At 43.4% G+C, this 24,572-nt stretch overlaps 1 protein-coding gene across 1 annotated transcript in view; it reads left to right on the top strand.

The window, feature by feature from the left end:
- Positions 1–16,685, top strand: part of STXBP5L (syntaxin binding protein 5L) — a 185,536-nt gene extending 168,851 nt beyond the window's left edge. The window contains exons 24-29 of the mRNA XM_082278151.1: positions 10,361–10,600; positions 11,474–11,834; positions 12,797–12,962; positions 14,743–14,854; positions 15,231–15,451; positions 16,454–16,685. Of these exons, the coding sequence (XP_082134277.1) occupies positions 10,361–10,600; positions 11,474–11,834; positions 12,797–12,962; positions 14,743–14,854; positions 15,231–15,451; positions 16,454–16,495 (1,142 nt within the window). The 3' untranslated portion in view covers positions 16,496–16,685. The remainder of the gene's footprint in view (positions 1–10,360; positions 10,601–11,473; positions 11,835–12,796; positions 12,963–14,742; positions 14,855–15,230; positions 15,452–16,453) is intronic.
- The last annotated feature ends 7,887 nt before the right edge of the window (positions 16,686–24,572 follow it).

Below are 24,572 nucleotides of genomic sequence, written 5' to 3'. Positions count from 1 at the left end.
TATTCTTAGCCAATAAAATCCTTACAGAGATTCTGACCCACAATAACAATCTGTAGAATGGGAATGTGTTTTGTCTCCAGGCTTAGTGGATTTCTTTGCAGGCTGTAGCCATTTGCACTGCTCATGTTTCAGTCTGTTCCAGCTCTGGGCTCTGACTTGCACCCAATTTTTCTGCAGGTCCTCACAGAAACACTGAAATAGGGATTAAATTTTTGTTTAGCTTCCTGGGGAAAACGTGTGGCTCAACTGATTTGCCTTCTGTACTGTGGCACAGATCCAAAATAGTCCATCTCAGCCTAAGAGCTTTAAACTTGCAGAGATGCCGGTCTGATCAAGAATTGCAGTGTAGATCAATAGACCCCAAACATCTGCCTCTTTTCTGCACAGGAAAACAAAATACGTATTTTGGTTGAGTTTTCAGTTGTAATTTTAGATTAAAGAAAACACTGAATTAAAGAAAACAGAGGCAATAAAGAATAAAAATAAAATTGGTGTGGGAGGGAGCTCAGTGTGGCTGTACTTGTGTAGCTGGTGGGTACATGGATGCGTGCACAGATACACGTGCTGGCACACATTTCTCCTTGCTTTATGTGTTAAGAGAAGTCTTTCAGATTTCTTACTTCTTGGTTATTGGTTGTTTTGGGTTTTTTTCAAACACTGCTTTTTCAAGCCATTTTACATTCTCAAAATGTTTTTCTCTGGCTTGTGCTGGCTGACTCTGCCATTTTTTTTCTCATTGTCTGTATCCATGCAGAAATCCGGGCATTCTGCATGGATATGTCCACGTGTGGTTCCATCATACATCGTGGGAAGAAAGTAAAGACAGAGTGGAGCTTTTCCTTTGAAATGTTGTGTTTGGGAATTTATTTTCTTCCAGCAACAGCCATAGGAAACTGTCTTTTTTATTATTCTTTTTATTCCCCATTATGTAGTCTCTAATTAGTCCAGCCTAATTACCTTTTTCTAGAAAGGCCATTTACATCTTGGTGCTACAAAATTGCCTCTAAACAAGGAATCCGAGCAAGGTTTTGCTATGCATTGTAATTTTCTAGTAAAGCTAAGAACAAAGTCTTTGAATTTGCTGTGGTTTTCCTTGAAAACAATTCCGTTTCAGCACTTAGCTTTTGGATTAACTCTTTTGATTATACATAGTTAAAATTTGATACAGATCACTTGAATTGAAATGTCACTGTGAGATGGCAGAACGAACCACTCAAGTATTTAGTTATTATTTTTAATAACCTTATCAAAATTCTATGGCAAGTGCAACACAATTTGCATTTTAACTGATCCAGCTTACTTTTATGCTTGAAGTTTTTCTTTTGTGTCTGTATATGCATAGAATGACTACAGTTGTTTGGGGAAAAGTTGTTCTCTCGTTTGCATGATTTTGTCCAATTTGCTTTGGGAAATGCGCAGTATTTAGTATATACTATATACTTTAAACTTCTTTTATTCATCAAAAGTATTTGTGAAAATTACCATTAAAAAAAAAATCCTTTTAGGTAGTCTGTTTGAGACTTGCAGATTTTTTTCTGCTGGTGGATTTTGGATTTGATGCTGATTTTTTTGAGGCTTTTGGGTTGTTTTTTATATTTAGCAAATTTTACAGTTATTTTCTATGTGTGTATGTTAGCCTGTTACTTTGTTTTGTTGTTTATATAACAAGGTTTCCAAAGCCTTTGGATTGATCTGTACCTTCTTCAGTATTAAAATGTGTGTGAAGCCATAGAAAAGGGCTGACACTTGCTTTTGTAAGTCCAGTGTGGTGTAGTTGGGGTCTTGAAACATGATACTGAGTAGTTATCTTAGAAAAAAGGCCACTGCCTGAGGAAGCAGACTCACCTGGTGTCATGCTGAGCATTGCAGTGTTTGCTGTGCAACTTTTATAAAATTTGTGTCATTTTTCCCTTGTTAGTTACTACTGTGCTGTTAAGCTGTCTCCAGCAGCACTGTATCCATAACACATTGGATTTTTTTGCACTGGATGAGTAAATGTGACCATGAGGTTTCCTTCCCATGTGGCAAGGTGGGGGTAGAAGAGGGAGGTTTCTGTTTTTATCACTGGCTCCTTTCTTTCTTGGGTCTGTTGGGTCTGAAGCCCACATGTGGATGCGAGGTAAGTAATGATGGCCTAGAAGATGGTTGGTCTGGTTTTTAAGGCAGTGCTTCCTAGGCTTCCAAGGAAACAGAAAAAGAACCTGGTTGCTTGATCTAGAAAAATATTGGGGAAAAAGGCACAAAATTACTCAAAGGCATGGCAGTGTACTGCAGAGAGGAAGGGAATAGTCAGCTGTATGCGTCTCTTGAGAGAAGGACAGGACATAAATTACTAAGGCAGAAGCCTGACTTAAGGAAGACAGTTGGGGATTCATTTTGATCACAAGGGTAGTTAACTGCAGAAATTAATTCTCTGAGGAGGTTATTGCTTCTCTGGCAGGTTTTCAGAACAGCTCATGTTCTCCAGTGCATTCCCTTTGCCAGTACTTTCCGTGTTGCAGAGTGGATCATTTCTGGTAATCTTCCTTGCCCAAGCAGCCAAGCCAGACTGACCTGATCCCCTGAGCATGGCACAGCAGGTCTGGGGCCATGCTTCATGAGGCCCCTGAGTGCCATGGCTTTTCACAGCTGGACTTTCATAGCAGATGGAAAAGCCCTTGGCTTGATTTTTTTTTTTCTTTTATTTATTTCTCAGGGAGGGGATTTTATTTATTTCTCAGGGAGGGGATTAGTGTTGCTTCTTCCTGTAAATCATTTCAATTTTGATAGTGTTTGAAGTTACTTTGCCATCAGTGTAATTGGTAAGACTTGTATAATAGGAAAAAACTTAGAGATGCTGTGGTAAAGCACAGTCCCCACTAACTGCTCAGTTTGTCACTATATTTCTTGTCTGTGCAGAGGAACAGATAAAAATGTCGCCCAGAAGACTTGCTCTATATCTAGAAAGTGTTTTTCTTACTGCAGAAAGCTTTATTCAAATAAAAAAAGCAAGTATTAGGAAGCTGAAATTATTTTTTCCTATGTTAAGGAAAATCACAGCACTTCTGATCTCATGGGCGCTGTAAACTCAAAGATTTCTGAACAGCAAATTCTACATGGCTGTAATAAAACATTTGGCAGCAAAAAAAGGCAGATATTCCAAGGAAGGATATTCTAGTGTCTTCTGTAAGGTTTTCATATACCTTTAAAAGTATTCAGTTTGAACACTGAACTATAAGATCCTTAGTTTATTCTTGGGGGAATATAATTGTTTCCAGAAGTGATTTATCCATAGTGTTAAGGTCTTTTTCAGTTATGATGGAGGTGAGGGTGTTCTTGTTCACTACTCTAGGTAAAATAAAAACCTTCTCTCTTCTGCTTCCTTTTAGAAAGGAGATGTGGAGATACTTTAAAGGTGAGCAAGGGTCAAAGGTCGGTCTGGTTGTGATACAGATGCACCAGAAATAATGGCAACTGGTCCTGGGAGTAAGGGGACAATTCAGTCCACCTACCTCAATCCATCTCCATAGGATGAAGTGGGAGAGCACTTCTGAGAGTCAATGTCTTAAGCAAATAGCTGGGGCCTGTCTCTTGCCCAGGAGGTCTGCTAGGGGACATGCACAAGGAGTAGGTTGTTATTGCAAGAGGGAGCCCAGTTTCTGGATCATCAGTGGGGTTCAAGTTCCCTAGAACACATTAGTGTTTTGTATTAGGTCCACAGTAAATAAAAAATAGGACCAGAAGGGTCAGAAACCTGCAGGAGGCAGGGATGGATGGATGGATGGATGGATGGATGGATGGATGGATGGATGGATGGATGGATGGATGGATGGATCCGTCCTCTTGGGCTGATCTGTATCCCAGCCCTCAGTTTTCTGCTGAGCTCTACAGTCACTAGGCTGCACAAAGCCAGAGTTGCTGTCATCATTTAGAGTGAATCATAATCTTTATCAGAAATAACCACTGGTTTCTCTCAGAGGTTTAAATGGAGCTCAAGCATGTGTCTGCCTAAATCTGGTTACAACAGAGCTTGCAATGCTCTATGTCCCTGGAAAAAGGAGTGGGAGGAGGTTGTTGAAGAAGTGAAGTGCCTTGTGAAAGAGCATGTCTGATGGCTAGGAAAGGAAAGAAGAAATGAAGAAGAGCCTTGCATAGATGCATGTGAGCTGCTGGTGCATTAATTCCAACTCTGTTGTGCTAGATGCAGTTCATGTTTGGTTTTTCCTTGGAGTACATTTTCTGTTAGGTTCTGCTAGGATCAACTTGATTTCTTATGAGAATCTGCAAGTTTTCCTTGTTTTTAAAACAACCAACTCAATGAAAATTTTGTTGTTCTTACAGTCACTGAATGTCTAGTCAGTTTTAATTTAAATGATGATTTGATACCAGGTGAAGCTAATTTCACACTGTACTTTAGGCATGTTGAATTTGAGGGTAAGTTATGCACTGCATACTCAAATTCAGCATTTTTTCCTTGCTAGCCTTAACTTCATATCAACACAAAGTGTTTTGCTACAGGCATGGTCACTTCCCTTGGCCTACCTCTTCCACTCCCCATGCCCCTGGAGGCCCAGATTTTGTTGATCTCTGAACTTTCATCCCAATGGCAGCCTGGGAAGGAGGCTGAAGTCCTCAGCACCATGGGTGGCCCAGGTGAGAAAGGTGTGGAGGCAGAGATGTTGCTGTGCCACAGCTTCATCATCTTCCATGATGCCTTTTGTCTCCACCTTTTCCTTGGGTACTTCCATGTATATAAGTTATACAAGTTATTATTTCCTGAACTGTCAATGTTATGAAAGATGCTTCAGCAGAATGGATAGTTCAGGTTGGGGTTTTAAGTTCTAGAGAATTGTGATGTCTTTGATTAAAAAACATGTGTCCAAGCTTATAAACTATGTCCCAATTGAGCTCTTAGTGATGTTAATGTGAAGACAGTTTGCTTGTGTAAGTCAAGGGAAGTGATTCATACATTAAATATGGAAGTTTGATAGATTCTTACTGCAAAGATCTTTTGCATTTTTATAGAAATAATTTCTACTTCCTTTTCAACATGAAGAATAGTTCTGCCCTGACAGTTCCCTTCTGTTTTTAAAACTTGCTGAACTACAACATAAGCCTGAACCTTACTGTATTCCAGAAAGATCAAAGTAGAGGTCCAGGTCTGCTGCCTTGAATCTGTTTCCTCTTTCAGGTCTTTGTTTGCCATCATTTCCATCAGTCTTGTATCAGTGGGAATTCCATGAAACCTTTCAGGTTACAGTGCCTTAATTGTAGCAATTTCAGGCCAATACATTTCAGAACTTTCTCCAGGGAGGGTCAAGCCTCCCACAGCTGTGAGCTCCATGAGAGCACAGACACAGCCAGCATGGCTGGAGTGCTCTGCAAGCTGCATATCCACAGCATCTTTTTAGGGAAACTTACTTAACTCATGCTGGTAGGAAATCATTCACAGTAAAATTCCAGGTTATTAGCACATTATTCGTGCTTAAGACAACTTCTGCTGCTTTCCTGTGAATTGCTGTCTGTGGAATGCAGCTTTAGAGTGGTGCTCTACTGCGAAGTGTTGGTTTTATTGCCCAGCAAATGTGCAGTGTTCCTAAATGTGTGTTACTTCCTGCCCTTTTCTCCTCTCTGCTGCTGAAGCGTTGCCATCAGTGCCATGGTTTGGTCTCTGTGTCCCTATGACGTTACTGTGCACAAATTCATGTTGGAAGTGTAATTCCTTTACTGTATGTTTCCACTGACATTCAGAGCTCTGCATGCTTTCCTGACTACATAATTTTTGAAAGTGACAGATTTGTCTTAAAATTTAAGATGATGGTCTCAAACTGGCAAATGTTTTAAATAGTTCCATTGGCTTCTGGTAGGTTTGGTGTTTGGGATTAAAACTTTTAGAGTTCTCCAAGCGAGGAGAATATAAACCATTCAGCTTTTCTTTTTTTTCAGAATATATCGATTTCCATGTCAAAAAGGTCAACTTTTGTATCTATTTCATAAGCAGATCAATTACTCATTACTTTAAAACCAGGAAAGGACCTATAAATAGCATCCAAGACACTGACAATCAATTGCAAAACTCTACAGTAATGAATGTAAATATTTGCAATGAAAATGATCTTTGTCACTGGTAGGTTTGGGGTTTTTTTATTGCTCGTAACAAGTGACACTTCTATTTTCCTGATTCCTAACTTCCTAAAGAAAATCACTTTATGCTTCTGTGTTAGTCCTAATTTCACTGTTTTATAAAAATCCCAGTAATAATTTCCTGGCAGATGCAATAGATGAGGATGTGTTCCCCTTACAAAACTTTTGCTGAAGCTGAGAATAGACAAGTCAGAACATTCCCTGAACATGGCATACATGTGGGGTTTTTTTTTAATTCCATGGGAAAGTGAGGCAATTCTGGTTTTATTTCTGCTAAGTAAAAGGAAGTTAAAAGAAAAAAAAAATCTCTGCAGTCTCTGCTCTGTACAGGTGGCAATTGAAACACATGGAATCATTTAATCAAATTATCTTTTAAATTCTCAGAAAACCCCCAAACCCTAAATTAAATCTTCCCCTAGACACCAGTGCACTGCAGCAGGACACTGTCAGGCAAGGAAGGGGCTGGGACAACTGCTCAGGACTGCTTTTGTATAAATGTCATGATGATGTTTGGCTCAGTTGTTCCTGTCCTTTTGCAATGCTTGTGCCTTTATGGCAATGGGCTGCATTCCCAGAGCTCCAGCACTAACATGGAGTCAGAACATCCTCACACGATGAGCAGCGGTGCACTGCTCACACACAGATGGACAAAGGGAAGGCTCAAAAGCACCAGCTTCCTTTTTAACCTGTGTGTGCACTGAAGTGTCCTGTGTGTTTTTATGTGAGGTGGGAAGCAAGTTAGAGGGGGCTGGGTTGCTTCTAAGTCATAAAGCTTCTGTTTGTATGCTGCTTGCTCATCACCCAAATTTAACAACCAGTCCAGTGTCACAAAAGAAGTTGGTTCCTGAGTTTCCACCTGCAGCTCATTAACCCAGACCGTGTATAGGATGGTGCTGAATGAAATCCTTTTGAAGAAAGCAGGGCTACTCTTAGGATGGCAGTGGTGTTTATTTTGTGTGGCCTTAACTCATGGCATGCAGCTTTTTGAAATGCACTGGCTGCAGGTCATAATGCTCAGAGCTGTTCATCATCCAACCCAGCATCTCCCAAATTAGTCACTAGCTAGCTCTCAGGGGCCACTGGAGCCTTCTGATGGCGCTCTCTGCTGCCAGCTGCAGAAACAGCCTGGAGACCTATATAGGAGAAAAGAAGAGCCAAGAAATCCAGATGTGTGAGAGGAAGAAGGAAAAGGACATGGCAGTCTGAGGGCCTGTGTGGGAGCTAATGGATCCTGGGAGTTGGATATGTGCCTCTCAGAGAAAAGGGAGTACAGGGCTTCCTCAAAGCAGGAGGCAGTTTAGAGACAGGAGCACATTTATGAGACAGTGCCATGCAGCAGGATGTCCTCCAAAGGAGGAGAAGATGGAAATTTCTGAGGAGCTTTTCACAGGTGAATGTCCTGTCGCCTGAAGCACAGCATCCAAATCAACTTTGACCTATGTTACAAGGAAGTGGTCCTAGTTCACACACAGAAAGATGTTATAGCTGACATTCTTTCTACACCCATCATGCAGAGCGAGAAAAGGAAAATACAACAGAAAACCTGGAATATGGTGGTTGGGTTAAGGACTGCAACAGACTGGCAGGTCAACTTTGAGAAGACAGGATGCCATTTTAAGACATAGCAATGATACTAGCAAAGGATTAGGCAAGTTTTTTAAATTTCCTAAGGAAGGTGCTTTTGTCTTTCTCCAGGATACAGTGGAGTGCTTTCTAGATAAAGAATTTGGGGTAGAAGCTCTTTGAGAAAGGAGTCCCAGGGAACAAGACTTAACTAAATTTTATCCTGAAATGTAGGAAGAGGAGAGATTTCTACCTTGCTCTAGAGCTAGCCAATAAAGTCACATAGCAATTGCAGACTTTGCTGTTCAGATATGTTTAATGACATTAAGTTTTGGCATATGTCTTGCTGATCTTTAGAATTTTTGTTTGAGTAGTGTATTTAATAGAAAATGGCACAGTATGTTCCCAGAAGTGTCCTAAAGATTATATCTGTTAGTGTCAGTTTTTCAGAGATGTATTAGTTAACTGTACTGCACAGGAGTGAGGAACATTTCTTGTTAATTTAGGGAGGGAGAAAGCTTTGATGACATATGCAAATGGCACATCATGTATTTTAAGTTCTGTGTATGGCGCCTACACTAACTGCATTTGTCCTTTCAACATCTTTCTTAGTTTGAGCACCACTATATTTGAATTTTATGTGACTGTGATATTAATACACCTGTTAAAGAGAAGATTAATTACATAATAGCATTTTTATTAAAGATTAGGTACCCTTTGGGAGAAAAAAAAATGTGTATATATATATATATATATATGGAGCCCTGATGACCTCTGCCTTGAAATTACTGTCTTCCTTTCTTTACCTGGCAGCTGTCAGTGCTTAGGAAGGAGCTGGGCCAACTAGTTCCCTGCAGGAGGAGTACAAAGTGCTTGGGGTTACGGGAGACACTAATTCTCAAGGTATCAGCAGCTGTGTTTGTAGATTTGCCAACAGTCCCAATTTGTGCAGCTACATGGAGCAGTGCTGAGACAGAACTAGAGAGCTACAACAGTGCCTACATGAAAGTGGAAACGGGGCGAGGGCCGTGCTCGGAAGTTCAAGTAGATATAAGCTACTTTCTGTGAGAGCAGAACTGAAGTGCCAGGGATGGCTGTCCTGTGCAACTCCTCTTTGACAAGTTGCAGAAGCCCTCAAAGGACAGAAGGTGGCCTAGGTGTGAAAGAGCAGCAGGAGAATCTGCCCCACCCCTGTGTGCCAACACTTGAGGCAGCAGCACATGCAGAAACACTTGGTGTGGTTCCAGCAGTGCTTTGCCGTGGTTCTCTCCAGTCTTCCCCAGGGAGCTGCAGTGTCGGGATGACTTTGCACTGAGGCATCTGGGCAGGGGAACACAATGCTGCAGTTTGTTGTCTGAGGAAGAGATTCACTGGCAAAGCTGCTGCTCTGGTGGACACAGGAACCTTGTATACAGTGTGAGGATTAGCTCAGTTTTAAGCTGGAGTATGTGAGAAAGTAATTTTCTAATTTTATTCTTCATCTATGGCAGAAAGTATTCCTCTTTTTAGACACTTCTGTTGTCTCTGAAGAGATGACTCTTTTCTGAGCTATACAAAGGACAGTTTCCTACCAGATACAAATCTGCTTTATAATGATAGCTTCAGAAGCAAGACCTTTATCTCAGATCCAGTACCTTCAACTATTTCTCCACCTCCAGTTATTATTGTTGCAAAAGAGCATGGGGGTTTCCAATGATCTCATCCCATTTTTGGCTACAAGTTGATAAACAGCAGCACTGGCACAAGTCATTTTGCAAAGAGCCAGCCCTACTCCCGTCTTCCCTTTGGCTCCTTGTCTCTTCAATAACTCTTCAGCCCACTGTGCTTTGGAGCCCCCTGTGTTCCTGCTAATGCGAGAAGCTGCCTCACACAGCTTTGTGCTTCCTGCCTGGCACTAGGCAAAGCAAGGCAGAGATCCTTGGCCTGTTCTTTGTTAGCTCTCTCTGAAGAGCTGAGAGAGAGTCTCTGTACCTGTGCACTTGCAGTGGGCAGAGCACAGCACTGTCTCCAGCTGGCTCTCGATGCTGCATGCTAAAGCTTGGGCAGTGCCAGCTCACTCTGCAGTTGTTGCCAAGGGCACAGAGCAGGTTTCTCACTTCTCTCCCTGGGAAGCCAGAGTGGATTTGTACCTTGAGACGTTTTGGATACTGGGTTCAGTTCAGCAATGGGTATCTTTTCCCCAGGGAGCAGTTATTAATATCTTCCCAATAAACGGTGGCTCTGAACGCAGTGCTAGAATGTCCTAGTGATGGCAACAAGAGCAGAGCAGGGGACACGTGCTCTGAAGCTGCTAATGGCATCTCCCTTCATGTCCTGCAGCAATGAGATACATGGATTAATTCTAAATGCATTGGTAACATATGGGCCTAAAATTATTTTGTGCTATTTAGAACAAGTCCTTTGAGCTAAGGCTGTTGTAAATTCTAATTAGTCTATGCTAATCTCCATAATAGGCAGCTATTTCTAATGCAGATGTAACTGATGAGGTCTGACAGCATTTTCCACACTTATTTATACACTGGCAGCAAGCTGGTATCATGCTAGTGTCAGAATGTTTGCTCAGGTTAAGAAAACTTCACTTTCTTTAGTCTACAAGGAGTTTGTCTTTGCTGCAGGCTTGTGCCTGTTCCTGGAACACCGATTTATGCCTGTTTGCTTATATTTATTTGTGCAGAAAATAGGGAAAACTCCTTCAGCCGTTCCCGAAGCTCCAGCGTGTCCAGTATCGACAGGGACTCAAAGGAGGCAATCACAGCTTTGTACTTCATGGAGTCTTTTGCCCGCAAGAACGACTCTGCTGTCTCCTCCTGTCTCTGGGTCGGAACAGGCCTCGGAATGGTCATAATCCTGTCCCTTAATCTTCCTGCTAGTGACGACTTACGGCAGTCAGAGCCAGTCGTGGTGTCACCAAGTGGTGAGAGTGCAGCTCTTTTCCTGCTTTTTATCTGTCTTGGTACAATGAGGCAATAACTGTGATTTTGTACAGCCTTTTGGGCAGAAATGTCTCAAAATATCAAGCAATGGTCACTCACTGAGTGGAGGGCACACAGGTAAAGACGCTTGTGAGGGACCAACAACTTCATGGACTGAGACACTTTGGTTGTGTTAGTTCCAAAGATTGCCTTGTGTAGCAGGCAAAGTTACATGTTTCTTGTGAGGACAGAGAAATTAGCAGAGTTCCTTCATATTGTAAAATTACAGTCCTGTTTACAATTTGACTGTCTTAGTATCAGAAAGCTGCAGAGAAGCAGAAGGGAGTTCAGGAAAGGAAACAAAAATGTTGGCAGGTTGCTGTACCAGGAGAGATCCTTGGCTGAGTGAGTGACAGATGGTGTAGCAGAGAGAACAGAGGGCTGAGAGGTCAGGTCTGAGGAGAGGCAGTATGTGCTTAAAAAATGGACAAAAATGGAGAATGCACAGGAACAGAGGTTTCCCATGCCCAGTTTGTTTAGAAAAACAATGCTGGAAAGTCACCAGACTTGGAGCAATTTTACTGCTGGGGAATAAATATTCTACAAGTATAATGTAGAGATAAACAACAGGCCATCTTCAACAGCATGTATTATATCCATTATTATAGATATCAGCTGCCTGAGACTTTTCCAGCAGTGGCAGGCTGTTTGTTCACCTTCTCGTGTGGTCAGAAAGAACTGAGCAAGCAAGCCTTGTCGCCTTGGCTGGATTAATGTGTGTGCTGTGTTTACAAAAGCTGAGTGTCAGCTGTGCTGTGCTGACAGCCAGCCTGGTTGTGGTGCCACTGCCAGTGAGAGGAAATTCTGTTCTGCAGGCACCGTCCTGACACTGAAGGGAGCCGTGCTGACCTTCGCGTGCTTGGACTGCATGGGGACACTGACACATCGGCCCTACGAAGTATGGAGGGATCCACACAGTGCTGATGATGGTGACAAAACAAGGAAAAGGAAACTTGTCATGCATTCCCCTTCCTCCTCCCAGGATATGGGTGATCATCAATTTGCAGTCATTTGTTCAGAAAAACAAGCCAAAGTCTTCTCATTGCCTTCCCAAACATGTCTTTATGTGCACAACATCACCGAAACGTCCTTTTTATTGCGAGCAGATGTGGTCACCCTCTGTAACAGCGTCTGTCTGGCGTGCTTTTGTGCCAATGGGCACATCATGACACTGAGGTACTTATCTAACTAATCTTGTGGCAAAACTAAGCAAAGAGGTGGCACAGTGCTGTCGTATTCCACTTGTGTTTGCTCCAGAGTGCCTAGTGCTCTGCATTAACTCCCTGGTGGGTGTGTTTAATTCCCTGCTTTGATGCAGCCATACCTGTTCCTGGGGCTGTCTCCACATGGGGAGTTAAGGCAGGCAGGTGCACAACAAAGGAAGCTCCTTTCTTTTTTTCTATTAATCCCCTACCTGTTACAGTTGATGGCTGGTGATTTTTAACTATGATAAAAGAAAGCCCTGATAATTTTGCTCAGTTATGGTGAGTCAGGTATAGAGAAGCATAGAACTCAGCCATAGAAAGGGTACTGTTTATCCTGTGTGAAGTACCAAGTCCCACTCCTGCCATTTCTGAAGATGTTCTGTTCAGAGCACTTGGTTTCCCTTCTTTGTCCCCTCCCCCAGGGAGCTGACTGTGCAGTAGCCCTGTAGTTGTACCCTCACCTTGCTGCACCCTGTTTCCCTGGCCAGGCCATTTAACTTTTGGAGAGTACTGTCTAAAACAGCAAACCACGGGAAGCTGGAGAGCAGCAAAGGCAATGCTGAAGCCTTTGTCCACAGGGTAGAAGCAGGGCCCTGCCAGGCCATTTCCTACAAGTGTCCATGCAGGCCTTGCCCTGCAAACTGCCCAGCCATGTGGCACAAGCCGTACCATGTCATATGCACATCCCATATCCAGACAGTAGCAGAAGTGCTAGGGCCAGGAAGTCAAGGCAGCTGAAACTTCTCCATGCACGTGAACAAAGTATGATGGGAAGACAGCATTTTTATGGCAGAATTTTTCAGCTTAGAGATGCACTTTAACTGTTGCAGTTATGAAAAGCATAAACTGAAGTGTTGGTTTAAAATGTGGGCACACAGCAGGTGTACCATGTGTAGCAGCTGGTGACTAACCTGGGAATCTGCTTCCCCTCAGCTTGCCCAGCCTTCGCCCACTGCTGGACATCAACTATTTGCCTGTCACAGACATGAGGATAGCACGGACCTTTTGTTTCACTAATGAAGGGCAGGCGTTGTACCTGAGCTCTCCCACAGAGATCCAGCGCCTGACGTACAGCCAGGAGATGTGTGACAACCTGCAGGTAGGGCTCACACCTCACTCTGGTGCCTGTGTGTGGGAGGGGTGGTGGCCTCACTCAGCAGGGGTAAATTGGCACTGATGAGGACAGTGCTGCAGGGACAGGACAGATCTGTTCCTCTCCACTTGCCCTGACTGAATGATGCCAAAGCAACAGAGAGAGGTCAGCAGCTCTGTTGTTCTTTGGGCTTTTTCAGCCACTGTCACCTGCACCTGTGCAAAAAGTCTTTACAGTGTTAGATATGGGCTGGGTTGGTTTGGTTATTTTACAGTGAAAATGCAAATGAAAATGTCTTACTGAAGAGAAGGAATTGTGAGAGGTTACAGGGAGAAACATGAGTAATGAAAAAAAAAGAGGGGGAATAAGTTCTGGGTTATGTAATTAGCAGTGAACTAGAATGGAAGTATAAGAGAAATGGTCCTGCCAGCACTCATGCCCTAGGGAATAACATGTGCTGAGCTGCTCAACTCACATCACAGCACTGTCTGTCTCAAGTCTGAAAAGGCACTGTGAGGAGCAAACGTTGCACACCAGCTTTTGTGCACCAGAGAGGAGATGATTTTGCAAGGAGCCAATTTTAAAATAATGAAAAGGTTTGACCAAAGTGTCTTAGACTATGGACCTACAGCGAGAGGCTGTTACATGCTAGATTTAATTTCTTTTACCACCCTTAACAGCATCATGCAACTACCAAGCAAAGGGAAACACAGCCCTTGCTTCTCTGTACTGCTGGACTATGGCTGCATTTATCTTGGCTTTTATGTAAAAAAAGGTTTGCATGGTCATTCTGTGTGTACAGAAAGCAGATGACCCAGCATCACCCTGCTACCTGGGAAAACAAAGCTGGGCTGCATGAGAGCTCCACTTTGCAGTAATTTTTCTCCCCAGAGCAGGTGACTGTGCAGAGGAGCAGTGGCTGTGAGTCACAGCTCTGTCCTCACACTCAGCCCCCAGGAGCGAGTGCTCTGTGCAACACAGCAGCTGTATCTGCCTGCTGAGGCTTGGCTGAGCAAACACAGAGCTGAGCAGCAGGGCAGAAACTGTTCCCAGTGCACACAGCCCCACTGGTTTCAAACACTAAAGTGTGAGACTGCACACTTTTCCCATCAGTTTTATTCCAGACAGCTGGCTTTTCCTGGTACTGCTGCAAATAAATCCAAGCCTGAGATTTGTTTGGGGCGACTGCTCCAAGATGTGGCACCAGAGCAGTGCCTTCAGCAGATGTGCTTATTTAGCATTGCTGATGGCACACTCATGGGGTGGGGGAAGGTTGTATGGAAGGTAATGGATTTTGTTTAAAAAGAGAAAAATCAATCAAATGACAAACCACCAAACTCTGAATTGCTGGCAAGCACTGAGCTCAGGTGTGCTGTAAAAAGAAAGCAGGGTGACTGCCCAGCCTGGCTAGGTAATCACTAAAGCAAAATACATAGTACACAACAAATTGTTTATTCAATTACAGTGTCACCTCTGCTGTTTCTAAGCAAAATGTGACCTTATCACTGGTGTTTTAATCCTGTATTAACTGCATTTTTTTTTCTCTGGTAAGGAACATGGGGCTGAGCAGTGACAAACCAAGTCCCTTTGAAAGCATGAGTGAGTCTTGTTAGCCCAAGCATTTGTCAGAATACACAAATATTACCTACATCATACTGTTCACACAACAGACTCTTTTAAGTTGATTAGATCCAGTGCATGTGGCTTGTTAATGCAAATCAAGAAAACACCTAGAACTGCTGTCACCTCACAAACCTTTTACATGGACTTTTTTCTGGCTTACTAGGACATGCTTGGGGATTTGTTTACTCCTGTGGAAACACCAGAAGCCCAAAACAGAGGCTTTCTCAAAGGACTTTTTGGAGGAAGCGGACAAGCTTTTGACAGAGAGGAGCTTTGTGAGTAATATCTTGTTCGGAAATTTTTTTGGCAGAAAGTCATTCTTGAGATCCCCTGCCCTTGTCATCTAGGAATGGAGTAGTACACAAGGCGTAGATGATTGATGAAAAGAGAAAGTTGACTGAGTGGAGAAAGGGGAGGGTCCTTGTCTGCCATTCCATAGTTCCTTCACCTTGGCAGCTTCTTTTGGTCAGCTGAGTGAGGGGCACACGACTGCACTGCAGATGTGATGGTGACAGAGCAAAGTCTTCCACACGTGCCCATGGAACGGCATCACTGCTGCAAGGCTGCAGCTCAAGGCTGAGGAGCACTGACAGAGCCAGGCCAGGAGCTCATCCCTGTCTGTCCGTCTGTCTGTCCTTTACTCCTTTGCAGTTGGCGAGGCTACGGCAGGAAAAGCCTCTCGCAGCCTGGCCCAGCACATCCCTGGATCAGGCGGGATTGAAGGCGTGAGAGGAGCCGCGGGCGGGGTCATTGGGGACCTGACTCGCGCACGCATCGCCCTGGACGAGAGGGGGCAGAAGCTGGGCGAGCTGGATGAAAGGACTGCCAGCATGATGGCCAGCGCAGAGGCGTTTTCCAAACATGCACACGAGGTAGGAGCCCTGGCACCCACACCCTGCAACCCTTCCCTTTGGGAAAGCCAAATGTCCTTCTCTCCCTTCACCCAGGCATGGTGTTGGAGGTGTGCTCATGTCAACTGGCATGGCATTCTTCCTGCTCCAAGACTATCAGAATGCCAAAAATCAACTGCCATTGCACACCCCTTCCTTTCACGTTTCCAGAAATGAGCATCCATTGTTAGCCTCTGAATTTAGAACACGGCACTTCTCATCTTGCCTTTCTCACTAATTTGTTATGATTTGTTTTTTTAAGCCACTTAGTGCAGCACATCCATGCAGTAGGGCAGAAAACAGGTAGGTGGATGTGTGTATAGGAACCTTTACAGATCTTACTGGGGAGAGGAGAACAGTACTAGTACAGCCCTGTGGTGCAGTAATATAGAATAGGCCTTGCCAGGAATAGCTTCTGTGCTTGGAGCTGGAAATGGAAAGCTTTTCCATCCCACGCTGTTAAGACTGGGAAAACTAAAGTGATTTTTTTTTGAAGATAAAACAACATCAAAGCATATTTCCCAAAATGAATGTTTTTCATTTAATGTGCATCACATCTCTGGACAAGACCTTTACATTTTTATTGGCTTTTGTAAGTGTGAGGCAGAAAGAACATGCCCTGAAATGCAAGAAGTTTATATATTCAGGGCATATCTACTATGCTCCATAGATAAGTGTCTTTTTATTCCTATAGAAAGCAAGTTCCTTTAATTTTTGAAGAAGAAAAGTAGTTAAAGGTCCTCAGGAAAAATCTTCTAAAAAACAGCAATAACAGGTAACACTTTTTTAATGTAATAACTATGAAATTAAATATGAGGTCTCAGTGGACTCAAGACCTGCTGACACTGTAAGTGAAGTATTGCATTGTTCTTAATTTATTAATTCTGAAGTTTGACAGTTAGTGGGCCGAGGTCATGTGTGGTCTCTCATATGCTGGGCAGTGTTTGATTGCCATTTGTTTGGTTTTTTTCCCCATCTCTGTAGGTGATGCTCAAATACAAGGACAAAAAGTGGTACCAGTTTTAGACTTTCAAAGAAGCTGCTTGTGGCTTTGTTAAGAACACTGTTCAGGGAAGCAACCTTTATTCCCAAATCTACCAGTCACTGGCCAGAGACAGTTTTTTCTCCTAGAAGATGTTTTCCTGTTACTATTATTGGATTCATCACAGTGGACATCAAGGAGAAGTTTTACAGACCGTGAGACGGAAGCTGGAATCATGAGGGTCTTTCCAACAGCTGGCTCATGGGGTGGCCAGTTTTTTCCTGAAAGGAACTCAGCCATCACTGTGGCATGTAGGTTTTCAGAAGCTGTAGGTATGAACTGTGGGGAGTGCATCTGGTTAAAAATATTCTGTACAAACTCGAATGTTAATGCACTTATAAAACTTTGCATGACTAATTGCCATCTTAAAAAAAAAAAAAAAAAAGAGAAAAAGGAAGCATGTTGTGACCGAAGAAAAATGGGATTTATTTCTATTCTGAGAAAAAAAAAAAAAAAAAAAAGAAAAAACACCTTAAATAACAAAAATCTTTATTTTTTAAAAGTGACATTATAAAAAGCCAGTACATTTCAAGCATGTTTGCTACTGTTCTCCATAGAAAAATGAGTTGAGCTGCATTTTCTTATCCGCTGTTTATTTCCCTTGAAAAACCTTGCTCAAAATCAGTGCTCTTTAACTCATACTAGAAAAATAAATAAATTCAAAATCCTGTGCCCAAAATTTAAAGATTTTGCAGGTAGCTGGACAGGCACTCTCTAAAAAGGTCATTAAGACAGTGCATAGATGGTTTATTTGCAATTCAGAGCACGACACATCATCCTAATCTATACTTTTAAAAATGTGCTCTACATTCATCTGTTGTCCTTGAAGGGGGCCATGGCACTTTTCATCCCCGTGGAGTCTGTATCACTTGGTTGCCTTATTTCCCAGTAGCAGGAATAGAAAACCAGCTTTGGAAACCATTTCTTCAAGTAGGGAAAGCCAACATGGGAAACCACAGTCCTGTCAAACACTGCTCACAAGTGCTCAGCTGAAGTTATGAGAGGGGACCTGCACAAAAACCCCCCCAAAACCTGAGAGAGAGAGAGATTAGAGCAGCAACACTACACAATGGGTCAGGGAGGAGCATGGAAAACCATTGCCAACATACATATATAATACATATATAAAGTGACACCATGGGTGAGTGGTAATTTATTCTCTGCTCACACTGCTAAAAGTAATTTGCTTCTGCTTCGAAGTGGCTTGTCTGGTTTTTGCAGTGAATGCTGCAGAAGACTCTGCAACCTGCAGCCACAGAAGAGTGGATTTATTGCCTGTCCATAAGAATGTTCCACCTTAACCTACAAGAGACTCACTGCCACATAGGTCAGGTCTTAGGTTAGAAATTTTTCCAAGATTGGTTTGGAAAGAAGGCACTGAAGGATTGTTTTCATGTGCCTGGACATAGTTTCAAATTAGAAAAAAGAAAGTGAGGAAAAGCTGGAAAAACAGGCTTTAAAATTTTTCTATTAAAGAAGAATAACATCCTCTGACCCTTCAAGGAATCCTGATGGACACTGATGGAGACAGGCACCATCCCACTCCCAACCAGACCTTAACTTTACCAGTGTTTGTATCGTCACAGTGTTCAGATGATCCCTCTCAAAGATGTCTTTTCCATCTCCTTCCTTTACCTACAATAAAATACAGCCCAGGACATTGTACCATCCAGAAAGTCTGGCTTCACAATTGGCCCACTTCACAAGTTAAAGGGTTGGAAGAGATTTTAGGTGTTAAGTTTTAAATTCCCATTGTAGCACAACAGAATTTCATGATTTACAGGATTTTTACATTTTGCTGTAGGCAAAATGAAAATGATGGCCCTGACAGGTTTAGCTCAACTGGGAATGAGACTCCACAAGTTTCTCTGGGACAGGAGAAACTGCTCTATGTTGTCAGAACTGTAGAAACTTGTGAGGAAAAAGGTAGAAGCCTGAGCAATGCCTGGGTTTCTGCTGAGAGCTAAGGCATTGGAGTTGTCCATGCCCCAAGAGGATTTCTCTGCGTGCTTGTGTAAGGGTATGCCAAACTTGCCACTCTGATGCCAATAGGAACTGGGTTTGGGAATTCCTTCCAGTGGCTTGTGCGTGTGAGGAAGCACTGCTCTAAGCAGGCACCGAGAATGAGAAACAGAGGAGAACATTACAGCAATTCGATCTTCAATTTAAACCTCTAGTCAGTGGGCCTGTGCTCTGGCCTGTAATCCAAACCCACTGGGCTCTGGCCAGCAAAATCATTTGGGGCAGTATTCAAACTGTCCAGCAGCCAGCTTATTTTCCATTGTGCCCTGGTGTGTGGTGGTCAGAAGCAGCCCCACAGGCTGACTGGAATCATGGGAAGTTGGAAGGAAATTTAAGAGTAACTTTTAACTGCCAAGCACTGCAGCTCACCCTGAGAGAAAAGTGTCCTCAACAAGTCTTTTACACAAGGCCCGACTGACTTTGGCTGCCAACAGTCTCTAGTTTAACACCAGGGTAAAAAAAACCTGCCAGTAGATTTCCATTTGCATTTTTATGCAATAGAGAAATGAGAATTTAGCAGCCCTCAAACTTACAATTTTTAATACTAAACTTTTAAGCAACTTTTCTCTGGTACTCCCCATCAGGTCACAGCTTTCCACTCTTATATATTTTACATATTTCCAGACAGTTACCAATTACTATTTCTGTTAAGTTCACCACTAGTGACTATAATTATCAATTTTCTTGTAGTCTGTAGAGATCTAAAAAGTTGTATATGTTTGTATATAGAACATTCTATATATATAATATATATATGTAATGTATATGTTGTATAAGTTTGTTAGTGCACACTGTTAAATGCTTTCTATCAAGATTTACCATGTATGTGGAAAAAACCCATCACTTAAAAAGTTCAGTGAGGGAGGAAAAACTCTTGCCTGGGTGATTTATTGTGAAATGAGGGGGAGTGTGGGATTTTTGCAAGGCTTGCCCTGAACACTGCTCAAGGCTGTCAGTGACAGGCATGAAGCTGCAGCATTCCCAGCAAGGAGCACAGCATCTGACTCTGAGAAAGACTGTAGGACTGGGACTGGCTGGAGGAAAAGCAAGGACATTGGCTGTCACTGGATGTTGAAATCTTTCTGTGCTTTCACCTCTCCCACTCAGACAGCATCACCTCAAGCAAAATCCTAAGCTCAGATGCATCTTCAGCCTTGCAATCCTCAGCTACACCAGGCCAGATTGGCTGGAAATATTAGTTCAGTTTAAAATGCAGTTTGTTCATTTAGATGCCTTGTTCCCTCACATTCTTCTCTCCAGGAGCTCTGTCATACTCACATCCAAAACCAGATACACAGAACTTCCAACAGCACACACACCTTTGGGTTTGACCAGATGTTTGTAATCTTATGTCTAGTGCTGTAGATAGACAGAGAAAATGCATTAAATTAGATTATTTATAAGTCTGCAGAGTTGGCAAGTCTTCAATGAAGTACAAGCTACTTTATTTATTAATAAAAAAAAATAAATTAATTCCTAGAGCTTTAACTTCAGTTGCAAATCTTGAATTAAAAGACATGACAATGGAAATTTTGAGAATCAGGTTTTGTTTTCTGTTATTACCTGGGGGGAGGTTTTAAGTTTTTTACTGTTCTGCAGTTCAACTATCTACATCAATTAGTCATTCCTCACAGTACCAGGACTGTAACAAAAGCGTGTAACAAAAATACTCATATTTACTACATGCATTGTATACAATTATCACATAAACCCTCCTCTGAAACAGTTTATACTCCTTTTCCAGAATCCCTTTCACACCACAGCATGGGCATTGTAATGCAGGTGGGCATAGAAACCTTTTTTCTTTTCCAATAGAAACTACTGATGCTTGAGAGCTGCATCCAACCTCAGGCCTCCTTCACATATAACCTGTGTGTGTTGTAGGACAGGCAAACCCCCAGTTTTTGGTTAATTATGCCCCTCAAATAGCCTGGGCCCTGCCCCATCCATCCTTTCCCATAGCCCAAAGGTGAATTCAAGCACAGCATATTTCAGTCTTTAATGGTTTTTTGCCTTGGAAGGGTCTGGTAAGAGCACACTCTCTCTCATGAAGGAACTGCCTGTGGCCATTCGTAGTCAACTCTTCCTCTTAGGTGTATAAGCAATAGTCCTGTAAATGAGTGTTTCCATTCATGTGTTTTGTTTTGTGATTAAATCAACAAATCAAACATTGTACTTTTTTAAATAGCAACAAATATTCAGATTCAGTGTCAAGGAAATGTGGACTGAGTATGTGTGTGGTTTGTTAACGAGTCATTACCTGTCTCTCAGAATGAAGGCTGATCTGGGGTGAACCACACACTCCTGTGCTAGCCATGTCCTGTTCCCACAGGTATCCTAAATCAGCATCACAAGACTAAGGCATCTTAAAGTGAGGCTGTTTCGAGCCCCAACTAACAACCAAAAAAAAAAAAAAAAAAAAAGGGAAAGAAAATAAAGGAAGAATTGATACTAGTTGGTGTAATCTCTTTTTTCCAACCTCTACTCCTAGATTCTTTATAGTATTTCAAAGGTGCATGGTTTGTGTAAAGCCTTTGGGTGGAGCTTACACTTCTCATTCAGGAATACAAAAATTCCTGAAAAGTCCTACTTGTTGCTGGGGTGGGGATGGTCACCTCCCTTCCTTCAGGACCTCGTGCCAGGACAGAACCGTATCCCAGCTTCTGCTCCCATGCTCCATTGCAGGGAGCTCACGTAGAGCTCATACCAGCCCCCGGGAATGTTACCAGCCTTGGGCCGGGGCTTCCCAGCCCCCTTCCTGTCACTCCCACTCCAGGGTAAACACAGTCACCCACAAGCTGAGCTCTCAGAAGGGAGGGAGTGAGCACTTCCCAACAGCACATCTGAATTGCTCTGCCAGGAGAAGCTTAAATGTCAGCCAAAGGTGCTGAGCTCCCAGCTCCCTCTTGTCAGCTACGTACAACTCTATTGATGAAATGCAAGCAGCATGGGAGAAAGGCAGAAGGATCAAACCAGATCAGATTACCAGTGTCATTATTTGTCACCTGCCTGTCACTGCTTCCAGTAGCAAGGGAGAAAAGGAAAGCTGCAGCAGAAGGACCCAGGCAAAACAAGCTTGTGGTCTGCATGTGAGGAAAAGCACCAAGAGGCTGCAGCAAACACCAAAGGTGTGAGTTCCTGCTACCAAGGCTGGGCAAGTTCTGCCCCATACCAGTAGCCAGCTGAATGCAAATTGAAGTCACTTTGAGCAGAAGGCAGATGGGAACCAACCAGACCGGGGCTGCTGACAGGCTCTCCCGGTGAGGAGCTGGGTCCTGCAGGTTCCCATCATGTGAAGACAAGGCACTCCCAGTGACCACAGCTGCTTGCCAGGACTGCATCCCAACCGGATTTGTTTTGGCAGGCAGACACACCCCTGCTGGTGCAGGAGCCAGGCAAGGGCAGTGCAGTAGCAATTCTGGGTGCACCAAGGGACAAGGCTGCCAACAGTTCTAACAAACAGAACTCTCACTCCTTCTGCAGCGTTCACCTGTCCTTGTCCCAGGCTGTGCTGGAGTGGGCTGTGAAGAGAGAGAAGCACACAAACAAGCTGAGGAACTGAGCAAACACTACCAGATGCATCCCATCCTGACCACACAGAGACTGAGACTAACCTGCATTCCGCTTGTCAGGTCCTGAATTAATAAAAAGCCCAATTTCCAGCTAAACACAGGCTTCAGCCCATCAGAGGTGGGGGAAAAGGAGCCCACAGGCTAACATAGGTAAGTAATGTGAGTGGCCAGGCTCCTTCTACCACGTTCAGAAAACAACACATACCCTTTTCTGCACTTCTGGCCAGTGCCTCTGCTTACCTAACCTAAGCCCTCTTCTGCTTCCACTGCTCAGTCTCACTGAGAGTTAAAGTCTAATCAGAATTGAGGACTGTAAATAGCAGCAATCAGACAACAGCTCAGAGCCAGTCCTGGTAACACAATTCAAACACCACAGTGGCTACCTCTTATCTTCTCATTTGCTCCAAATTACTGCTTAATTAAAATGAACCCATCGAGTTTGTTAGTCAAAATGAGTTTGGGTACATGTTAATCCCCTTACCAATTAGCACCACCCCCTTCTAGAGAGCTTGCTGAGAAATAGGGGTGAGATCCATCCTTTGGAAATTCTGAAGGCAGTGTGTGGGAGGGAAATACTGTAACGTGCCAAAGAACAAGCAGCCCAAATGACAGCAGCCCCAGTGAGGCCTGAAATACAGCACAGGTGTGTCACCACAGGACATCCAGGGACAGGAAATCATCAGGCCATGTGAACTGATAATGAGTCCAAGCCAGCATCTTCACAGGCAGAGCACACAAATGGTCAGGCACCAGGGTGCCACGGCTCGGATCTATTAACAACAAAAGCTTTAATAAACTAAGAGAAAAAACCAATGCTGTGGATAAAGAGTTCAGCCATCAGGTGACAGATGTCGTAGAAAGCCACGGCATAGAGCAGGCAGGAAGAAAACAAAAAAATCTCAATGTAAGGTGGAACACAGAAGGGGAAAGAAGGCCAAGAGGGTGCTGAGCAGGGCAGTCACAGCAGCCTCACCTGGGGCTCTGGCTCAGGACCGACCACGTGTCCGTTTTGCTGCACAAGAGGCAGGTGGTGGATCAGAGTCTGGCATGCAGCCTTTGGTAAGGAGGCCCCGTTACCATCTTTGAAAACTCCCTGTGTTCTCCAGCCCTCAGTGCCAGGGACTTCTGATGTCGGGATAATGGCCCTGCCAAAAGTGTCGCGTTTGAAGTCAACGAGCTCGAGCCCCCTCTCAGGCTGCTGAAAGCCAAGTCTGCATCCTCTCAGATCAGGCTGAAAAAGCAGCTTCAAAAGTACACTGCTTACAAAGGAGCCAGCAGAAGTTCAGAAATGAAAGAATAATTAGGGGCTTGAAAACTTCCCACAGGAGGCAAGAATGGAAAGATGGAGATTGATTACATTAGGGAGGAACTGCAGAAACAAGACATGATACAATAATTAGAGGCATAAGGAAGATGACGGGAGGCACTTGTCCTCCCTTTTCTTGTAACACACAAGGGCTAGACGATGAAAATGACAGAATTCAAGGTCAGGCATTGTGTGAAGTTAACAAAAGCAGCTGAACTTGTGTTACTGTCACAACTGTCTGGAAGGGAAATGAGAACATGTGATGTGAGATTCAGCCAGACCAGAAGGTATTAGTGGGGAGAGTAATGCCAAATAGTGGCAGATTAGTTCCCTGCAAGCTCCTTCCTTGCCCCTTCTTTTGAAGGATCTGATCCCAGCTCAGCTTGACAAGCCCAAACTCCCAGGAAAATCTTCTGCCTCATCACAGGGTCAGAGCCAAAGACACTGAGGCAAAGAGTGGGAGAAACCTCAGCAGGTTTTAGTGGGGCAGGCAACAGGCAGGTGTGAGGCTTCCTTAGGAAAATGGTCTCTGAATGAAGAGCTGCAGGTCACCCACCACAGTGTAATGACTCGTCTCAAACACAGCAGACCTCGAACTCTGCCCCGTCAGCTGGCCAGACTGAGCTGGTTTTCTTCTTCACAAAAATATGCATTGCCATTAAGTTTTTAACCAATTCATTGAGCTTCTTTCTTTAAAATGTTTCTACTGGTGATTTTGTATTAACTCTAAGAGACTCCAAACAATATCCCTCTTGAGGCCAGTTTGCAAGGCAGCAGCAGGATGGATTACAGCAGTCAGTCACCGAAAGGCTTTCTTAAAAGTCAGAGGCCAACCAAGCACAAATTCCACTCGCTGTGAACCCTGCACAGCTGCTCAGTGAGAAATCCCGCCAGCTGCAAAGCCACTTCAGCACCTGAGTGTCATCAGCAGAATCCTGATAGTACAAGATAATCCTGGCAGAGGCCTGCAAAATTCTACATCAAGTGCAACCACAATGACTTTTTTTGCCCTAGACAATTACACACAAGAACTGCCAAATTATCTTTGTGCCTTGTTTTAATAAAGTAATCCAGCTCATTTCATATGTAATAAATTCATTAGGCTTTGGGGGTTTGTACAAGATCAAGCACACTTTAACAGAATTCATTTAAATACCCTTC

Source organism: Coloeus monedula, assembly GCF_965178545.1.
Source record: "Coloeus monedula genome assembly, chromosome: 3".
Taxonomy (NCBI): domain Eukaryota; kingdom Metazoa; phylum Chordata; class Aves; order Passeriformes; family Corvidae; genus Coloeus; species Coloeus monedula.
Note: the sequence above shows the minus strand (reverse complement) of the source record. Positions and strands in the feature narration are given on the sequence as shown.